The sequence below is a fragment of the Mastomys coucha genome, unplaced genomic scaffold (genome assembly GCF_008632895.1).
Source record: "Mastomys coucha isolate ucsf_1 unplaced genomic scaffold, UCSF_Mcou_1 pScaffold11, whole genome shotgun sequence".
NCBI lineage: Eukaryota > Metazoa > Chordata > Mammalia > Rodentia > Muridae > Mastomys > Mastomys coucha.
In genome coordinates this window covers 8,899,031-8,921,201 of record NW_022196893.1, presented here as the reverse complement: position 1 = coordinate 8,921,201, position 22,171 = coordinate 8,899,031, and the positions used below count along the sequence as shown (strand labels likewise).

The window sequence follows — 22,171 nt, the reverse complement described above, 5'->3', positions numbered from 1 at the left end:
TTGAGCTGGCTAGACTCCTTATGAATTTTGCTGAGGGAGCTGTGGGTGGTTTAGCGAAATATTTCAAGTCATAAGCACTTTTTGTTCTAACCTCTCCTGAGTGGATGCTGCCCATAGAGGCAACCTTTCCTAGCCCTCAAAGATGGCCTCAGGTCTAGAGAACCCATCTTGGCAGTGCCTCCCTGGGCTCGCGGCTATGCTTCTGACCTTGTATGTCTTGGAGCTGACAATCCCTTCTGCATTACCACTCATTACAACTTCTGTTATTTGAAATCTTTTGTGTGTGCACATGCCAGGGTGCATGTACGGAGGCCGTAGGACAACCTTCGGCGTCCTCACCTTCTACATCATTTGAGACGGATCTCTAGTTGTCACCTCAAAGCATGCCAGGCTAGCCCACAAGTTTCTGGCTATCTCTGGCCTCCTCTTTTCCTATTGCCTCATGAGTGCCGAGATTACAGAGCCAGAGACTGCAGCATCTGGCTTGCTGTGGATTCTGGGCATTTGGATCTACGTGTGTGACAAGTTCTTTGCCCACTGGCCTCTTTCTCTGTTCCAGTGTCCATTATTTTTGATAACATTTCCAGCTTTCTCTTTGAGAGAAATCAATGTGATTCGCCATTTATTTCTCCATGGCCCGAGCCTATGTATTAGAGATGGATGATATCCATAAAGTCAGCCTGCCTCTCCTGGATGAATTTTCTACGATGAATCCCACGGGGAGACTGTCTCTTGATGGACTCAGGTTCTCCCTGTTGTCATGGAAACCTTGCTCTTCACTACAGCTGCACTCCCACACCTCTGGCCTATAGCACCTGCTACAGAGCACTCGCCCTTTTAGTGGGAACAGCATGAATGAAGTGATCATTACGGGCTGAATGGCTATGTTCAGGTTAAAAATGTCATGTCGAAGTCCCCATTTGCAGCATGGAACACGACAGTTCTGGGAGATAGGTGATCAGGTTAAGAACAGGGCCATTGTTGTGGGCTCTAATTCCGTCTGACAGGTATCCTGATTTAAAAGGGGCGATTGGACACAGGGGCAGGTGCACACAGAGAGGAGACACACACGAGGGAACTCCCATGACATCGGAATGAAGCTCCTACAGGCTGAGGAACACCGCAGGTGACTGGCAGATCACTGGGTAATGGAGAGGTGTGAGGGTGGTTTCCCTAAAGTTCTGTGGGGAGAGGGTTCTGTGGATTCCTTAGTTTTTGGACTTCTGCCATCCAGAACTACAAGGCAGTTCCTTTCTGTCTTTTAGTCTCTGTTTTGTGGTACTCTGTCATGGCAACTGTGGGATTCAGGTTATTAACCACAACTGCCTGGCCTTGCATCTCCACAGGCCAGCCCAGGGCCGGAAAGGAGAGGGGATCCTGGCAGGCTACCCACTGTGAAGGGGACCAGAAGCCACAGGGAGAGGGCACCCCATCTTCTTGACTGTATCATCCCAAAGCAAAGTGGCTGGGATGGGATTTGCACCCCATGGGTCTGTGGCAGGGCAGCTATGGGTGTAGTACCACAGACCCAATAGTTCTCAAACACTGCTGATGGACAGTGACTCTTTTCTCCCTACTGTGTGCTTTTAGAGGCTTTCGGTGGATGATTAAATGTGGGTTCACTATGTTCCCCATAACATCATTTGGAAAGGTAAGAAGAGGTCTTAGTCAATTACACTTTACTCCCTGATCCTCCACAAAATCCCATTTCCTAACTGTGGCCCTTAGAGACAGAATGGTTTATTGAATTCAAATGGTAAAGTGTCAAAAATTTAGTAGAATCCTGTCCAGTGGGCACTCTGGCCCAGGAGGGTTGCATCTTATACCAGCCTCCCAGAAGGTCTTCATTTTCTTGGAAGGCAAGAACCCTTTGCTTAGCACACCATCCTTGCCACAGGGTCCCCATCCTTGACTCAGGGTACAGTGTTGTAGACACTGTAGTCATCCTTCTGTGTGACGTGCAGCTTCCAGGGGAAGAGGCGTTTCTGGGAAGGGAGCCCTTGGGCCTGCTTCACCATGAGTCCCACATCCTCATCTGACAGCAGCCGAACCAGGTCCCCCTCAGCATCCTGGTAATTAAGGGCAATGTCCTCTCTCTGGAACTCACGCCTAGAGGAACACACTGGGATTAGTCTGTGGATCCTGGGAGAACCCAGGGCCTTTAGATCTGTGGATCTGAGTGGTGCAGGGCCCCATCATCTAAACAGCCTTACTCCTGTTCTGCAGATGAGGAAACTGAGACCTCAGAGGAAGAGAGGACTCTGTAACCCAATAATGGTACAGCCCGAAGCTTCTAGCATATAAGTGGATGGAAGGTTTAGAAGTTTCCTAAGCAGTGGCAAGGCCTGTGGGAACCAGCTGACAACTTTGGGAGGAGGGCCATGCTTACTCATGGAAGGAAGATCTGAATGAGCTTCCCAGGCACCGTCTGACCCAACAGGCCCAGTCTAATCGCCTTGCATACACTTCCATCCTATAGTCTCACTTCTTGAAAATCATCCCCAGAAAATAATGAGACAATATATGTGAGTGAACAATGTTATTGACAATGGTAACAGGGGGAGTGGGGCTAAGCCACCAGGGGGGTTGGAGAATGGTAGGCATGGCCAGGGAGACATTGTGAGCGTGTGTGTGTGTGTGTGTGTGTGTGTGTGTGTGTGTGTGTGTGCTTGTTTTGTGTATGCTTGTGTGACAGGGGTATTTACATATATTTGTGTTTCTGTGTATATGTTTGTTTTGTATCTGTGTTGTGTGTCGTATATTATATGTTTGTGTATTATATTTTTGTGTGTTTGTGTGTGTGTGTACTGTGTGTTTGTGCTCGTTTGTTATACGTTGTGGGTGTGTATTGTTTCATGTGTGTGCGTGTACTGATGGAATCTGAGCACACATCAGCTAACGAGAGGGGTGAAATATGGTTCTCGTACAGGCTGCCCTGTTTTAATTGTGAGAGACGGGACAGTGCTTTGGGGCTCTCTGAGGAAATGTTTCATAATGGTCTGGATCTCAGGAGGTGCTATTTTCCCCAGCTGGGTGGTGTGTGTGTGTGTGTGTGTGTGTGTGTGTGTGCGCGCTCCCATGCCCAAGTCCAAGGCTTTTAGCTAGAGAGATGTTCTGTTCTGATAGCAGATCCACAGTCCCACACTGGGATCTCAGCTGAGCCCTTGCCCTCTGCAGCCTGCTTGGCTCCTCTCTAAGGCACCATGGGCTGCAGCTGGAGCTGTCACAGATCCCCTCCTAGTCCCTTCTCTGCAGGCTCCCTTCCCAACCTCTCACCTCATGAGCACTAGCAGGTCTTTGAACAGGGGGGTGCTGTTGAGGTCCTCCTCCACTGCAATGTCCCTAAGGGGGACAGTAGAAGAGACAAGCATCAGGGTGGAAGGGGACACGCTGGGGGCCAAAAACAAACTCTCGCTAAAGCACTATGGGAGCCGCAGCAGCTTCAGGGGAGGGGAGAGATAACACAGGAGCGTTGACTGGGAGATAGCAGCATGGTGGGGGAGATAGCGGCATGGTGGGGGCGGCAAGGAGGAGGAAGAGGCCCGTCCTCCCAGCAAGACACCAACTTGATGGTTTTGCCTGTGTCTTCATAGAAGTAGCATCGGAGCCAGTTGGTGGTGTCCTCATCCTCGGGGAAGTCCTTGAGGATCTTCACGAAAGACCCTGGGAAGATGCCTGTGGCTCCCTGGGATGTGCCCTGGGGGAGGCAGGGAGAAGAGACTGCTTCATGGGGGAGTGAGGCCCAGGGCCATATCTCAGAGGACAAAAACACCCTTTACAACAATTGTCATAGATTGTCCCCCAAAGTCCAAGTGTCAATGGCTTGGTCCCCAGGGTGGTTGTAGGAGAACCCCAGGGTTGGAAAAACAGGTACTAATAGAAATGCCTTCTCTTGCTTGCTGGGGAGAGGACTCCCTTAATCAGATAGCAGGGACCGGCTCCTTTCCTCTCTTTAATTAATTAATTAATAACTAATTAATATCTATTTTACTTACTTATTTTTCTTTCTGACCATAATGTAAGAATTTTACTCTCACATGACATGCTCCTGCCATGATGAGTGGCCTCAGTGCAGGAACTGGAGCTTCCAGCATAGTGAGCCATAGCAAACCTCTCCTCTGAACCTTTCCTCTTCACAAGCTAGATGCCTTGGACGTTTTATTATAGTGACCAAAGCCAACTAACACAGAGAGACTAAGTGAGGAGATTCACCAAGCTGCCTAACCCAGAGTCCTGCAATCCAGCTTTATAAGAGCCCTGAATCTATTTGGGGAGCTGTCTGCCTCTCTGTCCCTCTCTCTCTCCTCTCCCTTCTCTCTTCTCTCCCTTCTTCCTTTCTTCTCTTCCTCATTCATTCTTTCCTTCAGCAAAGATTCTCACGCACCATTATGCCCAATCCCTGGGCCTGGAGTTACACAAGCACTGTTCCCTCATGCAGCACCCCTGACAGCACAGAAGGATAGGGGACACATGAACACGCAGGAGCTCTGTGGCAGATAGCTGCATGCGCAAAGGGGAAATCAGGGCAGGGGGCAGGCGTCGGGGCTGCAGAGAGAACTGAAAGTGCTTCATGCTCCTTCCCAGGTTTTGGGTGTCACCCGAAGGCTTGGGCCTCTCACCTAAGTACAGAACCAGGAAGGACCCCAATCCTGTCTCTGTGTTGCTCATGTGGACACTTAAAACCTCTATGACCATGCAACAGAATATGCATTCTTTTCTGTATCCATGTGTGTGTGTGCCTATTTATATGTGTGTGTGCATGTTTATGTTTATTATGTATATGTATGTGTGTATATACGTATGTGTGCTTATGTGTGTGAATGAATATGCAGGTGTGCACATGAGCATGTATGTGTATTTATGTGAGTGTATACATGTGTGCATACATGTGCGTGTATATGTGTACATACATAGTCTAGAGGATTACTTCAGATGTCACTCTTCAGTCTCTATCTACATATTTTTTCCTCTTTGAAACAGGGTCTTCCATTGACCTGGGACTCGTCCATACTGGCTGGTTTCTGTCAAGCTGACACAGAGTTATCTAGGAAGTGGGAACCTCAGCTGAGAAAATGTCTTCATCAGATCATCCTGTGGGCAAGTCCTTGGAGTATGATTATTATTAATGATTAATGTGGGAGGGCCCAGACCACTGTAGAGGGGGGTACCCCTGGGGAGGTGGTCCAGGGTTGTACAAGAAAGCAGGCTGAGCAAGCCATGGAGGGTAAGCCAGTAAGCAGCACTCCTCCCTGGCCTCTGCTTCAGTTTCTGCCTCCAGGTTGCTTCCTGTCCTGACTTCCCTCAGGGACGGACTGACTGTGACCTGAAACGTATAACCAAGTAAACTCTCCAAGTTGCCTCTGGCCATGTGTTTATCACAGCAACAGAAAGAAAACTAGAACTTGGCCAATTTGTGGCTGGTTTGCAACTGGGCAGCAAGCCCCAGGGATCCACCTGTCTCTGCCTCCCTCAGAGCTGCATGATAAACACAAGCCACCATGGCTGGCTTTTTAGTGTGGGTCCTGGGATGCGGCCTGAGTTCTCTCCGCAGCCCTAGGAATCACATCCTCTTCACGCTGTCTCAAAGACTGAGGCTCCTTCCTCTTCCTACGCCACAGAGACCCTCCCTGCAGCCTGAGGTCTGACAGTGACGACATGCAGACAGTAAGACTTTCCAGAAGACAGGACAGCGGTCAACAGTTCCTCTTACAACAGTGGCGGTCACCATAGCCACTCGGGTAGACGAGGCTTCTGAGACCCAGAGCACGAGGAGGCAGACGCTCAAACAGTTATATCCCTACCCCTGCCATGCCCACTCCTGTCCAGCCTCAGGATCCCAGGAACTCTGCCTCCCTCAAGCACAGTGAGGGCCAGAGAATGTCCTATAGTGACAATATTATGATAGAGATGACCAGGCCCAGTTAAGGGACCTGGCACAGTCACTCCCTGTTAGTGTGGAGCAAAGTAACACCCGGGGGGGTGGGGGGAGGAGCAGCTTTAGGGTCACATTCAAGATGTCCCAGTCCCTTCACATGCCGTGAGAACAAGGCACCTAGACTCTCTGGGGACAAGGCCTGGAGGACATCCGCCTCTCCCTCGTCCCTGCCAGGAAGCAATGAAGAAACTGTTCTCATCATTTACAGGAAAGGAAACCATGGGGTTGAGCAACCTCCTGAAGTACACAAGGCCAGCTAAAAACAGTGAGGTCCTGACACACTCGTAACTGCTCTTCTGTTGTTTCACAGTATGGTGGGTGGGACTCAGGGCCTTGCACGCTAGGTAAGCAGTCCTCCACTGAGCTGCCTCAGGCACGGACACCCTCTCCTAATTAGTCATCCTTGCTGCTGGCCAGGGAGGTCACATTATTACATAGGAGCCTTCGCATCTCTCAGTGGGGAAAGTCTGACCCCCAAAGCAAACCTGGAGAAACCTATGGGATTGGGGTGACCAGGTGGACTGCTGCCATCTAGTGGTGACACAGAGTACTGTTAAACACCCTGACTGCCTTTCCTTCCCTAAATAGCCTGCCCTTCCCCAGGAATTATCAGTCCCCCAGAGCCAAGAGTGTCAGTTTCTAGAAGCCTTGTTAGTGGTCAAGAAACTGAATAGAACGGGAGGGGGCTGTGAAATGGCTCAGGGGGTAAAGAGGCGTGCTGCCAAGCCTGACAAGCCTAGTTCCACTTCTACAACCAGCCTGTCAGAGGGAGAGGAGGAGAGGGAACAACTCCTGCAAGTTGTCCCCTCACTGTCACATGTGCTGTGTGGCATGTGTTCTGCTTTACCAACACATCTGGCCTACAAACAGGTCACCTCACAGGTCACCCAGACATGCTGGGACTTTCAGGACAATAACAGAGGACGTCTATCCTTGGGCCTCCCCAGACCTTTCATGGTGTCTGCCTGTGAAAAACTCAAACTACCTTTATTCTACCTTTGCCTCATCTCTCAGTCACCCTCACCTCCATCTTTAGCCCCATCCTCACCCCCATCTTCACCCCCATCCTCACCTCCATCCACACCTCTATCCTCACCCCCATCCTCACCTCCATTTCCATTCTCACCTCCACCCTTATTCTATCCTTACCCCCATCCTCACCTCCACCGTTATCCCATCCTCAACCCCAGTCTTGCTCCCATCCTTAACTCCAGCCTTACTTTTATCCTCACCTCCAGCCTTACCCACAACTTCATCCCCATTTTCCTTCCTCTATTTTCATTTCTATCTTCACCTCCATCCTCAACTCCATCCTTATCCCATCCTCACCTATGCCTTCATTTCCACCTTCACCTCCATCCTCACCTCTAACTTTACATCCAACCTCTCTCCACCTTCATCTCCACTCCCCCCTCCACCACTATCTCACCCCTTCCTCTAATCTCATCTCCATCTGACCTTCCCCCTCACCTCCAACCTCACTTCCACCCCGTCATCCATGTACTCTGACATGGCCCTCCATCTCGCCTCTAGTTAGTCTTCCTGACTCTGACCCTCTCTCTCCATCTCACCTCTAGCCAGTCTTTGTTGATCTTACTGAGAAGGAAGATCACATCTCCAGCTTTGAAACTTAGCTCGAGTTTGGTGTTTCCAGTGAAGTCGAACAAGGCCTGAGGAGAAGGACAGCATTGCTGAGATGGAGAAAATATTGAGTCTTTGAAGAGCTTAACTACTTTGGTGTCTGTCCCTGCAGGTAAGGAAACTGAGGGTTGGGATGGGTGCTGATACAGCCCCTCTGTTTGAGGAGGACTTCGATTAGAACCTTTCCTTCCCCAACTACAGAGTAGGTGGTCCTTTCAGAGCAAGTTGGGCTCACATTGGGAGGAGGGATCTAAACCCTGAGCCTGGCTTGTCCTGCTCATCCCCCTCCCTGCTGGCCTCCCTGTGGGCTACAGCCCTCCTGTATCCCACTGCTGTCTACCAAAGCATTTCCTACTGTGCACACAACACCATCCCAAGTGCACAGTGGTGCACAGCAGGCGGGCTCCACAGTTGCGGTGGATGAGGTCTAGCCTGCGTGTGGTACCTCTGCTCTCGGAGCTTCCATGCGGTCCGTGATGGCCCCTTGTGGAGACACACTCTTGCTATGAAAAGAAAAGGGCACGGTGTCAGCCTAGTGGATCCCCCGAGAGCCGGGGAAAGATTATGCGCAGCCACCAGTCATGGTTGGTTGCTCCTGCAGCCAGCCCTTCGTCTTGTATTCTCACCACTGCCCCAGGTGAGGTTGCTCTCCCACAGAAGACCCGAAGAGAAAGCTTGGAGAAGGAATGGAGAGGGGATCATGGCTCAGCGCCTCTAAGTCTTCACTGGTCCTCAACTTGGCTCTCAGAGCCAAACTCTCCTGAGAAGCTGGAATTCAGACCCTACCTGCCCTCTTAGGTGCTTTGGAGGAGTTCAGGGCTCAGGATCCCTGACTGCTTTTCCTTGGCTTCTTAAAGAAGTGGCTCGCACAGAAACTAGAGCCATTTCACTACTTTGATGCCTCAAGGACTGCCTGGTTCATTTTTCTGAGAGGGACAGGGTGAGAAGGGAGCACTGGACTCTTTGGAACAAGAAGCAACAGTGACCCCTGGAGGACAGAGATTGGACTCATTCGCTGGCTCAGAGGTGTAGCTATGGCCACCTACATTTTGCGCGTGCGTGGTCGGAGCCTGCGGAGTGCCTGGGGCACCTGCTCCGCATCGTACGGAGACTGATAGAAGAAGATCCTGAGGTCAGGGTCCATCAGCACGCAGACCGGCAGGCTCAGGAGGTTCTGTGTGAAGAAGGACAGATGGGCAAGCGACGTAAATATCTAGACAGTCCTGTCAACACACCACCCTGTCTACCGTCTCTGCTAACGCATTCTCAGCTGATAATAAAAAATGAGTTATTAGCACTCAGGGGCTGAAGGAGACAATTCCCAAGCTTTGCTCTTGGCCCAGGGTGAGCAGGGTGGGGCTTGGGGAGGGATGCTGGCTTGAGAGGTCATTTAAAATCACCTAAAGGTCTCCAGAGATGGATTAAGGGGGCTGATTACACCAGAAACCTGTAAGCTTAGGATCAGAGAGGGGAAGGACCTGCCCAAAGCCACACAGCTTAGTATCACAGCTGGGGCATCCAGAGGCACTGGAGGTGCACATATTAGGGCTCATGTAGCCTAGGCTGGCCTCACACTTGCTATGTAACCAAGAATGAGCTGGAACGTCTGATCATCTTGCTTCTAACCTCCTAAGTGTTGGGATTATAGGTGTGAGCCACCATGTCTATTTTATTTGATACAGAGGAACAAACCCAGGCCTTCTCAAATGCTAGGCAAGCACTCTACCAAATGAATCATAAGGAGGGACAGTGCTTGGAAGGGGTGGGGGTGAGGGCAGACCCGGGAAGTGATTGGGACGGGAGTTGGAGGGCTTGCAGGTCAATGCCCTCTACCAGGTGCTCTCTCTCTCTCTCTCTCTCTCTCTCTCTCTCTCTCTCTCTCTCTCTCTCTCTCTCCTTCCCTCCCTCTCTCTCTCCCCTCTCCCTCCCTCTCTCTCTCCCTCCCTCTCTTTCTTTCCCTCTTTCCCTCTCTCTCTCCTCTCTCTTTCCCTCTCTATCCCTCCCTCTCTTCCTCCCTCTCTCCTCTCTCTCCCTCTCTCCCTCCCTTTCTCCTCTCTCTCTCCCTCTCTCCCTCCCTCTCTCCTTTCTGTCCCTCCCTCTCTCTCTCCCCTCTCTCTGTTTCTCTCCCTCTCTCCCTTTCTCCTCTCTCTCTCCCTCTCTCTCCCTCCCTCTCTTCCTCCCTTTCTCTCCTCTCTCTCTCCCTCTCTCCCTTTATCTCTCTCTCCCTCTCTCCCTCCCTCTCTCCTCTCTCTCTCCCTCTCTCTTCTTCTCTCTCTCTCTCTCTCTCCCTCTCTCTCTCTTTCTCCTCTCTTTCTCTCTCTGCCCATGTGCACACGTGTGACTGAAGTATGAAGACATGGAGCTGTGGATACTGGCATGATTACCCTATTCAGCCCCGTATGGCTCAGTTACCCTGCAGAGCTGAGGCCACTGTATGGGGGCCACAGTTCCAGAAGCATCCAGAGAGCTGTGGAAAATCCCTCAGGATCATAATCTAGAAGCAGGTTCACAGTTCTAAAAGCTACTTGCCCTCATTTTCTCAGTAGACCCCGGCTTTGGTCATTGAGAGCTGAGAGCCGGAGGGACTGTTCCTCTCACAATGGAGGAAGCCGAGGCTTCCCGAGAGAGGACTGCTTGCTCACTCCAAAGCACTCAAGAGTCTCCAAGGCCAGAGCTCTCCAGATGCAAAGGACCTCTGGACAGCCAGGAAGGCTTTCTGTCATACCATGGTTTGGATGCTTCTGTTGACAGGGTGCTCACTACCTTGTAAGGATCCCCTGGGCCATAGGTGCTCTGGGGCAGGCAGGCATTCTAGAGCCGGGCACAAATATATTCCTTGAGCTTGGTGCATTCAAGGATTCGTCAAACATGACTTTCGTGACCCAGCTCCTTAATCCTGAGTACATACCCTGCCCCTCTCTCCAGCCAGGCCTTTCAGGATTGAAGATGGGATCATGGGGGCCTCAGTGAACTGTCAGTTCTCAATTTCATGCCCCACAGTAATACCCTGCCCACTCAAACACCATGGCACACGGCAGCGGGTACCTTCATGTAGGCATTGAGGGCCGGGATCCGAGACTCAGCGATCTCTTGTTTTGCACCCATGTAGACTTTGGCTGAAAAGAGAAAAGGTGCCCAGAGCCTGGACCACATGGTTCCTGCCCTTCAGCTGCCCCACCAGCCAGATAACTGCCCAGTGCTCCTGCCCCAGCTCAGAGCTCCTCCTGCCCTCTGTCATGGTACCAAGTGTCACCGAGATACTTTCCAACTGCGCCTTCCCATCCTAGCATCACTAGAAGGCAGAAGGAGTTCTCTGTGTCATGTCTGCTCCTGCACACAAAGGTGTGTACAGGTACACACACACTCACATGTATGCATGCACACACATAAACACTCAGCACAACACACACACTCTATGGACCTATACAAAGCTCATACAGACACAAGCTCATTCACATAGACACATGCATACACAATAACATGCATGCACACACTCACTCAGATGCATGCATGAGCACACATGCACACAAATGCACCTGCATGAGCTTATATACATATGTGCACACACACCTGCACAGATATACCCGCAGTCTGGAACATGTACATATATGCATGCACACACATGCAGTATACCCACAAACACATATATGCAAATACACATGTAAGGCTTATGTGTGCATGTATATATATGCGCACAGATGCAACATGCTTTTACACACAAACATATGTGCACATACATAAAACAGATGCACATGTATGCATGCACAATCACAAATCTTAGCTCTGATCTGCCTGGATCACAGTGAGCTCCCCATCTTCAGACTTAGATAACCCTCAGGCCACCATAGGAGCTTTTGAGCATCCCACTAGATAGGATTCCCCAGAACAACTACATTGGCATCCTAGAAGTAGGGGGCTCCCTAAAGTCCCTTTCAGCAGGCTACCTTCATTAGAAACCATGGGTCTGAAGCCCCATTCACACATACAGACACTGCAGAGAACTAAGAATCTCTGTGCAGATGAATTAGCCATGCCCCTAACACAAAGAGTGTTCTGGGAAATAGGAAACAGGTAATGTCCAACCACATGATGAAGGTCCACCAGGAGCCTTCAAGCAGACACTTGAGGGAACTGCCACCCAGAGGGTCCTGTGCTACAGGGCAGGCAGGGTGGGCACCTGTGATGCCAAGAAGGTAGTATATAAAGGTTGGGGCTACCCAGGAGCCACAAACCAAAAAGAGACAAAGTCACAAGCAGCAGTTGTTCAGAGTGAGAAGATGAGACAGGCAAGGATGGGGGAGAGTGCCCCATTCCAGGGTGAGCAAGAGAGCAGAGTCTGCAACAAGAAAGGTGAACTGGACTCAGGAAGGCTGGAGGGGAACTGGAGGTGGTGGAGGGGGCCTAATGGAGGAAGAGACTGGGCACAAGGGGGAGCCCTCAGCTTCTGGACATCAGATCAGAACCAGGGGTCTCTGTCCTGGGGGAAGTGTCCGGAGGGAAGGTGAGACCCTGAGACTGCAGAAGAGTCTCTGAAAAGGAATAATGAGAGCATGATCTTTGGAGACTTTGATCTTTGGGACAGGAGGCTTAGAAGAGAGGCTCCCCACAGGGACACTTGATTATAGCTCATCAGTTGGGCTTGTGGTGAAAAGCCTATGCAGATGCTCCACTGGGGAGGGAGCTGTGTGTCAAGGAAACTGACCAGAGAGCAGAGAAAGGGTGTGGGGAGTCGGGGAAGGGGAGGATGGAGAGAGGCATCTCCTCCTCACCACTAGGAAGTGTGTGTGGGTGGGGGAGGGGGTAGGAGGTCCCTTGCCTCTCAGGTCCCTTGCCCCTTTCTGGAGATGGATGAAGAGGATATGTTTGGGGGGGGAGCAGCGCACCCACAGGAGGTGGGCTGGAAGAAGGGCAGCCGGGCAGGCCTCTGAGGCTTAGGGAAGATGTGATATGATAGAGTCAGGAATGTCTCCAGGGACTTTATTGGGCAAGCTCAGGAGGGAGGGGGCACAGGAGATTGGAGGAGGGGCATGTGGGAAGGAGGGAGGAACAGGAGTGGGGTTGGAGGCTATGTGTACTCAGACCATGTGGCTCCCTGCTTCCCCAAGGGACAGAGAGGAGGAGCCTTGGGGATCTTTTGAGGCTGAGGCTATGTGACTGGAGAGCCGGGGCTCATGGGTGACTGAGAGAGACAGGAAAGACCAGAACCCAGGTGCTGAGTGCTCCCAGCCCAGGCTCCCTGGGTAGAGATGGCTGTGGCAAGGTGACTGTACTAGGTTCCCAAAGGCCAGGGGTTGTGACACGGAAACTGTAGCAGTGAAAGTACCCTGAAGGCCAAAGAGTGGCAGGCAGGGAGCTGCTGGGGGACACTGCCAGTCTATGGCTACAAGAAGGTCACCAGGCAAATGAATAGTTTGCAAAAGGGGGTGAAATAACATTTTGCAGAGTTGGAAGGTGAGGCGAGGGCCAGGGCCAGCTCCGGGGGCAGCGGAACGAGTGCAACCTACCTGGCAATGTGGGCAGGCTGCAGGTGAATGGGCTGATCTTGCTCTCTGGCCCAAACCGCTCCTCCAGCTTGCTTTGCAGGGCGTAGAACTGGCGATAGCGGCGGTAGATGAGATACTTGGATCCTCCCTTTGTCTTTACCTCGATGACAAAAACCTGAGGAGGAGAGAGGCTGGGGGAGAGGAGCTAGACCAGGGTAGGATGGATGCTGGGAGGCTGGGTGTCTTTATAAGGTAGGGGAGCTAGGAGATAGAAAGTTGTGGAAAGTGAAGAGGGTTGGGAAGCTGAGGAGGTTGGGGAGACTGAAGGTGGGAGCACTGGGAGATGAGGGGGGATAAGAGAGCCCAGCGATGAGCACAGGATGAGGTCAGAGGTCACAGAGAGGGAACAGGCTCTCTCAAAAGCCCTGAAGCATACTGAGTAGGGTAAGCCTTCCCTGGGGTGTCCCATGCTTTTGGATGTGTTCAGAAGCACCCCTACATTCCATCCAGCAAGTGCCAGCAACCCTGTCCAGAGATACCACTGTCAAGGTGTCTTAGAGAATCTCCAGGTGTTCCAGACAGAAAAATGTCCCTGATGAGACCCACTGAGCCAGGAGATGAAAGGTGGAAGGAAGGTCGGAGGTTAGAGGTCGAAGGAACAGGGATTGGTGACTCTTACAAAGTGGCTGGTGAAGCCCCTCTTCTCTTCGATGTCAGCGATGTTGGCTGAGATGGCCACATCATCTGGAAGCTGCTCAAAGTCGCTGTAGGAGGCCAGAGGGAGGTGATCAGTTACTACCTTGCCTGTTCTGAACACAGCCCGCTGATGAAGGCCTGCACACCTCATTCTGAACACTGTCCATGCCTAGCACCTTATTGATGCTGGGAACCCCAGGATGTCAGGGCACAGGTCAAGCCCTGAGAACGAGGGACGCAGAGTTGGAATTGGTATCACCAGCCGGCTTCTAGTCCAACCTACCACTTGGCAGCCTCGCTGTCCACCCATGAGCCTACCAGGTCCCGGTGCCCATTTTGTGCCAGCCTTGTGCCAGGCTCTGTGTCACAGGATGAAGCGTGTGCTGGGAAGCCTGCGCTGGTTTGTACGGGTGTCCCCACAATCCACAGTTAAAGGCCAAGTCCCCAGGGTATCACCACTAGGGAGTATGTGGACCTCTAGGAAGGGAGCTTCCTGGGAGGTCCTTGGGTCCCTAGGGATTGCCTTGAAGGGGACTAAAGGACCATGTTCCTTCTCCAGTTCCTCTGCTTGCATCTGGATTGCTCTGCCATGTACTCCTGCTTTAGTTTGCTGCCATCTCTAGAGGCCCAAGGCAAAGGGGTTGACCTGCTCTTTAGTGGAATCTACAGAACCATGGGCCTAAGTAAGCCTTTTTACTTCATATATTAATTGACTCAGGTATTTTGTTATAGAACCATGAGGCTGACTGACAGAGAGCAGCCCACATCCCCCAGTCAAGAGATCGGTTGACTATGCCCAAGTAAGAAAAAGCCGCAAAAAGGTGGCGTTTGAGCCAGGTCAAGGGAGGTCGACTGGTATTCACTGGAAACTAGGGAGGTTCTTCCAGACAGTGGGAACAGCTTATGCTAAGGTTCTGAGCCCTGAGGAAGATTAGATTTGCTTGAGGGCAGAGCCTGGTGGGTCTTAAGGTGGATACATTTGTCTAAAGGTCCTGAGATCAAGTAACTATATGGGCTTTGGAAGATCCTGGTTCAAGGAGGTCACCACAGGTAGCCAGCCATGTGGACAGAGACTAAATGAGACAGCTCCATGAGAAGCCCCAAGAGTAAGGGGCGATATGAGCCAGGACATGCAAATGATAGGACCCCAACAAAATGCTAGATGAGCATTTCATATGTCCCTGGGTTTTTTTGGTTTTTTTTTGTTTTGTTTTGTTTTTTGTTTTTTCTTCCTGGCCAATCAAGTAACAGTCGTGTTCAGCGTTAAATGTGCCTAGTTTGGAGAGGCAGTATGTCATGATTGGCCTGAACCAAACAGCGCTCCTATTCCTGTTCCCACCTGCCCTTGAGCCTCAACACAACCATGTGACTAGCTCTGGTCAATGAGATGGGGTGGGGGTGGCATCTGGACCCACAGCAACCACTGTACAGCCATGAGGCAAATCATGATGCAAAATGAAAGGATGTAGGGTTGGTGTTGAGCCCCCTGAGCTATGGAATGAGTGCAGCCTTCCTCTGGACCTTTACTGTGAAAAAGAACAACTGGTTGCCATTTAGGCCAAGACCAGTCCTGCTTTTCCCTGCAGCCTAATGCATTTCCAGGGGATACATGACTAAGATAGGGCAGCTGAGCTGGACTGAAAAAAAGGGCCATGACAAGAGTGATGCCTGTTTCTGACCAGTACAGGGAGGGGTAGGGCTGTCAGACTCGGCTCATGTCATGCTAAGGTGAGATGCCTCTGGGCAGGCATCCAGCAAGAGGCTGGTTGCAGGTGTGGAGATGGCATGGTGGGGCTGATGTGTGGTTAAGGTGAGAGCCACCTGCCTGTGGCTTATGGCTATGGCTAAGACTTAAGAGGCTTAAGTGAATTGGAGAGGGCTGAGAAAGACAAGCAGAGAAAGAGGAAGCCGGCCGCCAGGTACAGCCAAGGTCAGCTGTCTGTCACTTGTATACAGACCAGGAAGCAGGAAGTGGGAATAGCCAGGCATAGGTGGCACATACCTGTGATCTCAGAAATTAGGAGGCTGAGGAGAGTGAGTCATGATGGAATGGGGGGTTCTAGATCAGTCCGGGCTACAGAGTGAAACCCTGTTTCAAAAGAGGAGGTAGAGATGGAAGAAAAAGAGGAAGAGGAGGAAGAGGAGAAGGAAGAGGAGGAGGAGAATAGGATGCCAGGGAAAATAAGATGGAAGAGAAAGAGGGAAGGGAGGAGAGAAGGATGAAGAAGGGGAGGAGAAGGAAGGGGGCAGGAGGGTGAGATAGAGGAAGGAGAAGGGAACATGGAAATGGAGGAGGAAGAGAAAGAGGAGGGTGAGAAGGAGTTGAAGAAGCAACTGGATTCTCCTGGCAGTGCCTGAGAGACAGATAGGACAACGTGTCCCATACCTCACAAAGTATGGGGTTACTAGGAGCCTGCACACCCTGCACAGGGTCCCCTGGGACCTGGTCTGTCCCAAGCTGGTGTATCTGGATTCAGAAGTCACCAGGCAGTGACTGGGGAAGTCAGCAGACCAGCAGGGGCCGTCCCCTAGACTGAAGCACCTCTGTGGCCACTGGTGCCTTCCCACTCACTTTCAACATGTCCCATGAAGACACCCTTGGGAAGAGTGGCCTCACCCACTTCCCACAGAAGCTGGGGTGGGGCAGGAGGGAACTGGAAAGGGAGAAATGGCCGTGGGTAACACTGATGGCTGGGAGTGCCCACAGCACACCAGGAACTGGGCACCTACTCCTTGGAGCCACCCTGGGAAAGGTGTGGATGGTGAAGCACCAAGAGGTTACGGGGAGGTAACTGGGATTCGAGACAAAGAAGCTGAGAGACCTTTGATGAACCCCAGCACTGGGTCTGCTCCTACACTCTGCAGCCTGAACCATAGAACAGACACTACTTAGCATCACAAGGACCAGCTCTCTGCTTCTTGTACCCCATAGCTCTGAGGAGTGGGGAAATTGAGTACCCAATAAGCAATCTGTCTATGTCATCCTGGCCAAAGACTTTCCACAAGTGACTCTCCTCACATCCTTCAAGGAACCAACAGTACGACAGAGGACAGCTTGTGGGGATGAGGGCAGCTTGTGGGGATGAGGGCAGTTTGTGGGGGTTAGGGCAGTTTGTGGGGGTTAGGGCTACTAAGGGGAAGTGGGGTTCCCTACAGCTAAGGGCAAGGAAAGCACAGAAGAGCTGTTTGGGGCAGCAGGGGGGAACCTTTCAGGCAGGAGGAGTGGACACACAAAGGGCCCCTGAGAGGCAATTAAGGGGGGCAATTTCAAGGAACCCCAGGGAGGCAAGCACGGCCAGAGCGCAGGACAGGAGGCAGAGCAAGATAAAAACAGGCCAAAAGCAAACAGATCTCACACAAGGGGTTGTCCTGCCTTGTGGAAGAATCTCAACTTTTTTCTTTGGGGTAGAAGAACGCAGAAGTGTTCTGGGTAGCGCTGGTATCAGAACACATAACGGGCCTGACAGAGCCAGAGACTAGCCTGGCCTAGGACCAGAATTCTACTTAGCTCCCTGTCAGAAGAGACCTTGTGGGACCTCTCTCCATCCTCTGGCTCCTCCCACCCCTCAAGTCCATTATGTCTCATGGTTGGGAGACCCCCTCTGTGACAGGCAGGATCCCTGCAATCCCTAAGAGCAAGGTCCCCACACACGGCATCCCTAAGCACCCAGAGTGGCACCAGGCACTTAGTAGGTTCTCAGCAGCTACTGTCACTTGTGAGTAACCAGCAAGCTGGCAGATGCAGTGTGAGCCGCCTGGCCGCTTGCTGAGCTGGCAAGAAGGCTGTGGTGTGGGGCTAAGGGAGGGGCCTGGGAAGACAGATGTCCTCCTCAGGCACCACTCAGGGTTTGCTGGGCTGATACCAGGCTCTGTGCACACGGGAGCTACTCATGCTTTGGGACCTGATCTAGAAGAGTCCTGAAAAACTGCAGGTTCGTGGTACCTCAATCACATGTCCGGAGCTGGACATGCGGCCATAGGAGCTAAACTCTGCAGCTGCCCTCGAAGAGCCTCTGTTTAGGATTGGACATTTGTCCACAAGGTTCTAGAAAGTGCTGTTGCTGTATGCTCTATCTCCTAATCTACATCCTCAGGCTGGTTCCTAAAGAGGACATGGAGATGCTAGATCCGATGGCCCTAGGACCTGGGCCCAGGGTCCCATCAGGGGCAGAGGAGGGGAGTCGCCCCTCAGAGGGCTGGGGACAGCTGTGGAAAGGGCAGAGTGGACGGAGGAAACACTCAGCCCTGGTGGTCCTCACAGGCACCATCTGAACCCTGCACCCCAAGAAACAAGAGGGGACCCAAGCCTCAAGCGGCTACAGTTTCCAGAAGATTCAAGTTTGCATGTCTGTCAGTCTCCTAGGAGAACTTGGGGGTCAGAAGAGCTGGAATCATGTCATGCAGCCTTACTTAGCACCCCAGTATCTCTCTGTGTAGCAATGGAAGGAAGGCCATCTGACCCCCACCCAACACTAACCCTTGTTACCACACAGACAAACCTCCTCTGACCTTTGACCTACAGGAACGCCATCCCTTTTTCCAGATCCCATATGTTCTTCACTCCCACCTGGGCCTCATCAGCCAGACCTGTTCTGGTGTCTCTCAAGTGGTTCACACCGACACTTGCCTCCTAGCATTACTTTCTGCTTGATCCAGGAGATGGCTCTGTCATTTGGGTCTCCACATGCAGACGGGAGCACAGGGCTAAGCTCCGTAAGAGACCCTGAGCAAGGGCTGATTGAATGAGGTGGCCGGGCTCAGGGCCTTCAGGTCTCCTTGTCCCTGTCTGTCAGCTTTGTCTAAGGTAGATCTGGGTCATTGTGGAGCTCCAGCAGATTTATTGAGCACTTAGTGTGTACCAGCGCTGTTCTGCCTCCCAGAGACACAACTGTGATCCGAAAGACTAAAAACACCCTCAGAGCAGGCAGAGCAGAGTCCCCGCCCTCAACATTGTGCCAGGCATTTAAGGTCTATACAGGATAAGAAAGTAGAGAGAGGGGTCAGACGGCAGAGCCTGGGCTATTTGAACCTAAAGACAGGAAACTCAGAGGCCCACTTCAGTCTGAATGGGAGGCAGAAGAGCCGCTCCTGATCGCAACGTGGAACCAGGAACTGGGAGCCCAAGCCTAACACCCAGGACACCTTTGCTCCCAGGCCCTGCTGCCCACTCACCCTGTGGCTCTTGGTCACATCCAAGCCACTCCCCATTCTGAGCCTTAGGCTTCTCACTGGTACATGAGGCTGTTGACCTACGAAGTCAAGGTTCTAGAAACAGCTGCCCGAGCCTGCAGGTCATGCAGTATCATTCAGCAAGACCTCCGAATTTGACTCTGTGCTGATCCACTGATATCAGCTGGCAGGAGGGACAGCCTCTTACCTCCCCATGCCCACCCCACCGCAACCCCCACCTAGACCTCTTGGGATCAGCCAGAAAGACTAGCAGGGAATGGGGGCGCACCCTCACCTCTCCGATCGCAGCTGCTGGGCCAGGGCCATGGCTGTGGGTAGTCAGGAAAGCAGATGGATGGGGGTTTTGCCCAGCCAGGCCTAAGCTGAATTCACCTCTCACTTCCTCCTATGTGCATCTGGGAGCTTCCTGAAGCTTGGGGTGTCCCGGGGATCAGCCTTTGAGGAGGTCCCTCCCTGCCCAGCTTCTCTGGACCCTCCCTGAAGGACCTCCTTCAGGCTCTGAGCTGCCTGGCCCCACACATCTTCTCACCCACTTCCCAGCTGCACAGCAGTTGAGGAAGTGGCACCCTTGGGTGCTGGGCTTGCGTGAGGCCACTGGCTTTGGGGACTTCCTCAGTGCCTGTCTCTGGTGCTAAGCTCCACCCACCATAGAGCAGTTTTAGCCCTGGGTAGTTCATCAAAGGGACCTGTGGCCCTGGGGACTTACTACTCATGCCTCTTCCTGAATCCCTTGCCCAAAAGTCCAAGACCTGCCATCCCTAAGGTCTGACGGAGACATTGCTTCTTCCAGGAAGCTCTCCTGCTTCCCCTCCCTCTTATACTAGGATATCATTGGCTTATGCCCCATCTTGTCCTCACCCTGGTTCTCTGGGCTCTGAGAGTCCACGTTCAGCCCTCCCAGAGCTTCCAATCACACAGAGGCTCTCCTTACTATCCACCTTTACCTCCCTACTCAGCTCTCAGAAGAGCCCAACACTCCCTGATCCCCTCTCCCATCCCCCAAGCCCCCTGCTGCTGGCTTCAGAATCCCCAAGGCCCTGTGGGCTGCCTGCTCTCCCAATTCTCTCTCCCCTCATTGCCTCCTCCTTCCCAACACTCCTTTCCTATCTCCTGTAGGTCTCAGTTCAGAAGCTGCCCTCTGAGTAAGAGGCATGTCTTCACCAGACCTCCCTGCCACTCTCCGGGTTTTTCCTGCAGCAAGCTCCCACCAGCCCTGGGCTCCCTATCCCTGTGTGTTCCGCATGTGTGTATGTGTGTGAGGCTCCTTCCAGGCCAGTGCCACCCTGCAGATAGCCAGATTATGTGAGCCAAAGGGAATTCTTCATCAGCTCCTTTAAAAAAAAAAAAAAAAAAAGACTGATTTATTCATGCACTTTATTTATATGAGTACCCTGTCTTTATGTACACCCACATGCCAGAAGAGGGAATCAAATCTCATTATAGACAGTTGTGAGCCACCATGTGGTTTCTGGGAATTGAACTCAGGACCTCTGGAGGAACAGTCAGTGCTCTTGACAGTTGAGCCATCTCTCCAGCCCCTCCTCAGCTCCTTTTAATGCTTGATTCTACAGGGAGCTCTCCAAAGCCTACAGAAAGGATGGGCCCAGCAGCCCAGAGGATAGCCCATTCCATCCTTACTTCCTGCCCCCCCCAGCTTCACTGTGTGCTGAGATAGAAGGAGAGAGATGGCAGCCTGCCCATCCTGCCTGAATCAGGATCCTATCTCCCCAACTTGGGAATATAGCTGTGGAGACAGGGCCTTCTCTGAGGAATCTGGAACCACCCACATTTCTCACCTTAAATAGGGCTGAGTTGGATGCAGTCTCAGAGACCCCAGGATCTGGCTCCAAGAATATAGAACTTTTAAAGACCCTTACTTTAAGATACCCCCCCACCATCCTGTCACCCAAGGGGATCTTCTGGCCCTGACTCAGTCCAGAGTGGATGGATCCAGAGTTCCCAGGATGGAATCTACCCAATGAGAACTACCCTCCCTATGGCCAGGCAGAGCATGGGCTCCTGGGGAGGTGGAAGCAAGGTTGGGGAAAAATCACAGGAGGGAACAGAAAAGTGGGAGAGGAACACTCCACCAGTGACTGTATGTCCATCAAGGCCTTTGAGCTGCACAGATAGCTCAGGGTGGCAGAGGAACATGGGATGGATGGTTCGACCTACTCCAAGCACATAAAAGTGCCGCAGTTCATTGAGTTAGGTCTTTTAAGCACACGAATCCTTGCTCAAGACAAGGAAAGATGATCTACAAGGTCTAAGATGGGCAGGAATTATACCCGTGACTGAGGCTGGAGACCGATCACTGGGCCTAGGAACAGCAAACACATGTGTTGTTAAAGATGAAGCTCCAGTGACTGGCCGGAGACCAGATGCAGGTCACATGTCCCACTGCTGGCAGGAAGTCCACCCTGAGCTCTCATGTGAATCTGGATATTACAGCAAACGCCAAAGAGGGTTTCTCAGCCATTGGCCTGGGTGCCTGAGGGAGTGGAGGAAGTCTTCCAGCCTAGAGTAGACAGAGGGAGTTAATGTGCAGGGTCAGAGCCTCGAGCCTGAAGCCCCCACTGGTGTGAAATCCAGAGAAAAGCTGGCTCTCAACTGTGCTAAGGAAGCAGTTTGGAGTCAGCACTACACAAAACTGCAAGCCAGGCGCCTTGGGCTTCAGAAGAATTCACACCTGAGGAGCTAGACATGATTCAGAGGCTCTGGCTGGGCCTCGGGGCTCAGGCGGCCTAGCTTTTGGAGGAAACAACCAGGGGAGCAAGGAGGGGTGGAAGAGGGGGGTCTGTGAACACAGAGGTACAAGCTTGGCCCAGGAGGAGGAGAATGTTGGTCAACAGGTGGTCAGGAAACAGGAAATGATGACATCGCTTCCACAAGAGAATGTCACATAGCACTAGTGAGAGACTGTGTCACAGCATGCCTGTCGCGGCTTGAAAATGTGCTTCTTTGGGGCTGGGATGTAGAGCACTTGTGTAGCGTGAGTGAAGCCCTGGGATCAGTCCCAGCACCAAATAAAGGAAGCATGAGTACCCCTGTAATCTCAACACACAGGAGGTGGAGGCAGGAGAACCAGGAGTTCACAGCCTCCTTAGTTACATACCAAGTTCAAGGCCAGTGTGTGCAGAGACCAGTACAACTGTGTGTGGGCCCGTGTGTGTGTGTGTGGGGGGAGTACATGTGTGTGTGTGGGGGGCACATGTGTGTGTATGGG

At 52.1% G+C, this 22,171-nt stretch overlaps 1 protein-coding gene across 1 annotated transcript; it reads right to left on the bottom strand.

Moving 5' to 3' along the window:
- Positions 1-1,676: 1,676 nt before the first annotated feature.
- On the bottom strand, positions 1,677-19,525 carry Ncf4 (neutrophil cytosolic factor 4). The gene is made up of 10 exons (XM_031348416.1): positions 19,220-19,525; positions 13,739-13,823; positions 13,081-13,234; positions 10,622-10,692; positions 8,623-8,750; positions 8,022-8,079; positions 7,507-7,605; positions 3,567-3,697; positions 3,277-3,342; positions 1,677-2,109 (listed from the first exon to the last, which is right to left on the bottom strand). The coding sequence occupies exons 1-10, from the start codon at positions 19,249-19,251 to the stop codon at positions 1,914-1,916; spliced, it is 1,020 nt and encodes a 339-aa protein (XP_031204276.1). The 5' UTR covers positions 19,252-19,525; the 3' UTR covers positions 1,677-1,913.
- Between the last annotated feature and the right edge of the window lie 2,646 nt (positions 19,526-22,171).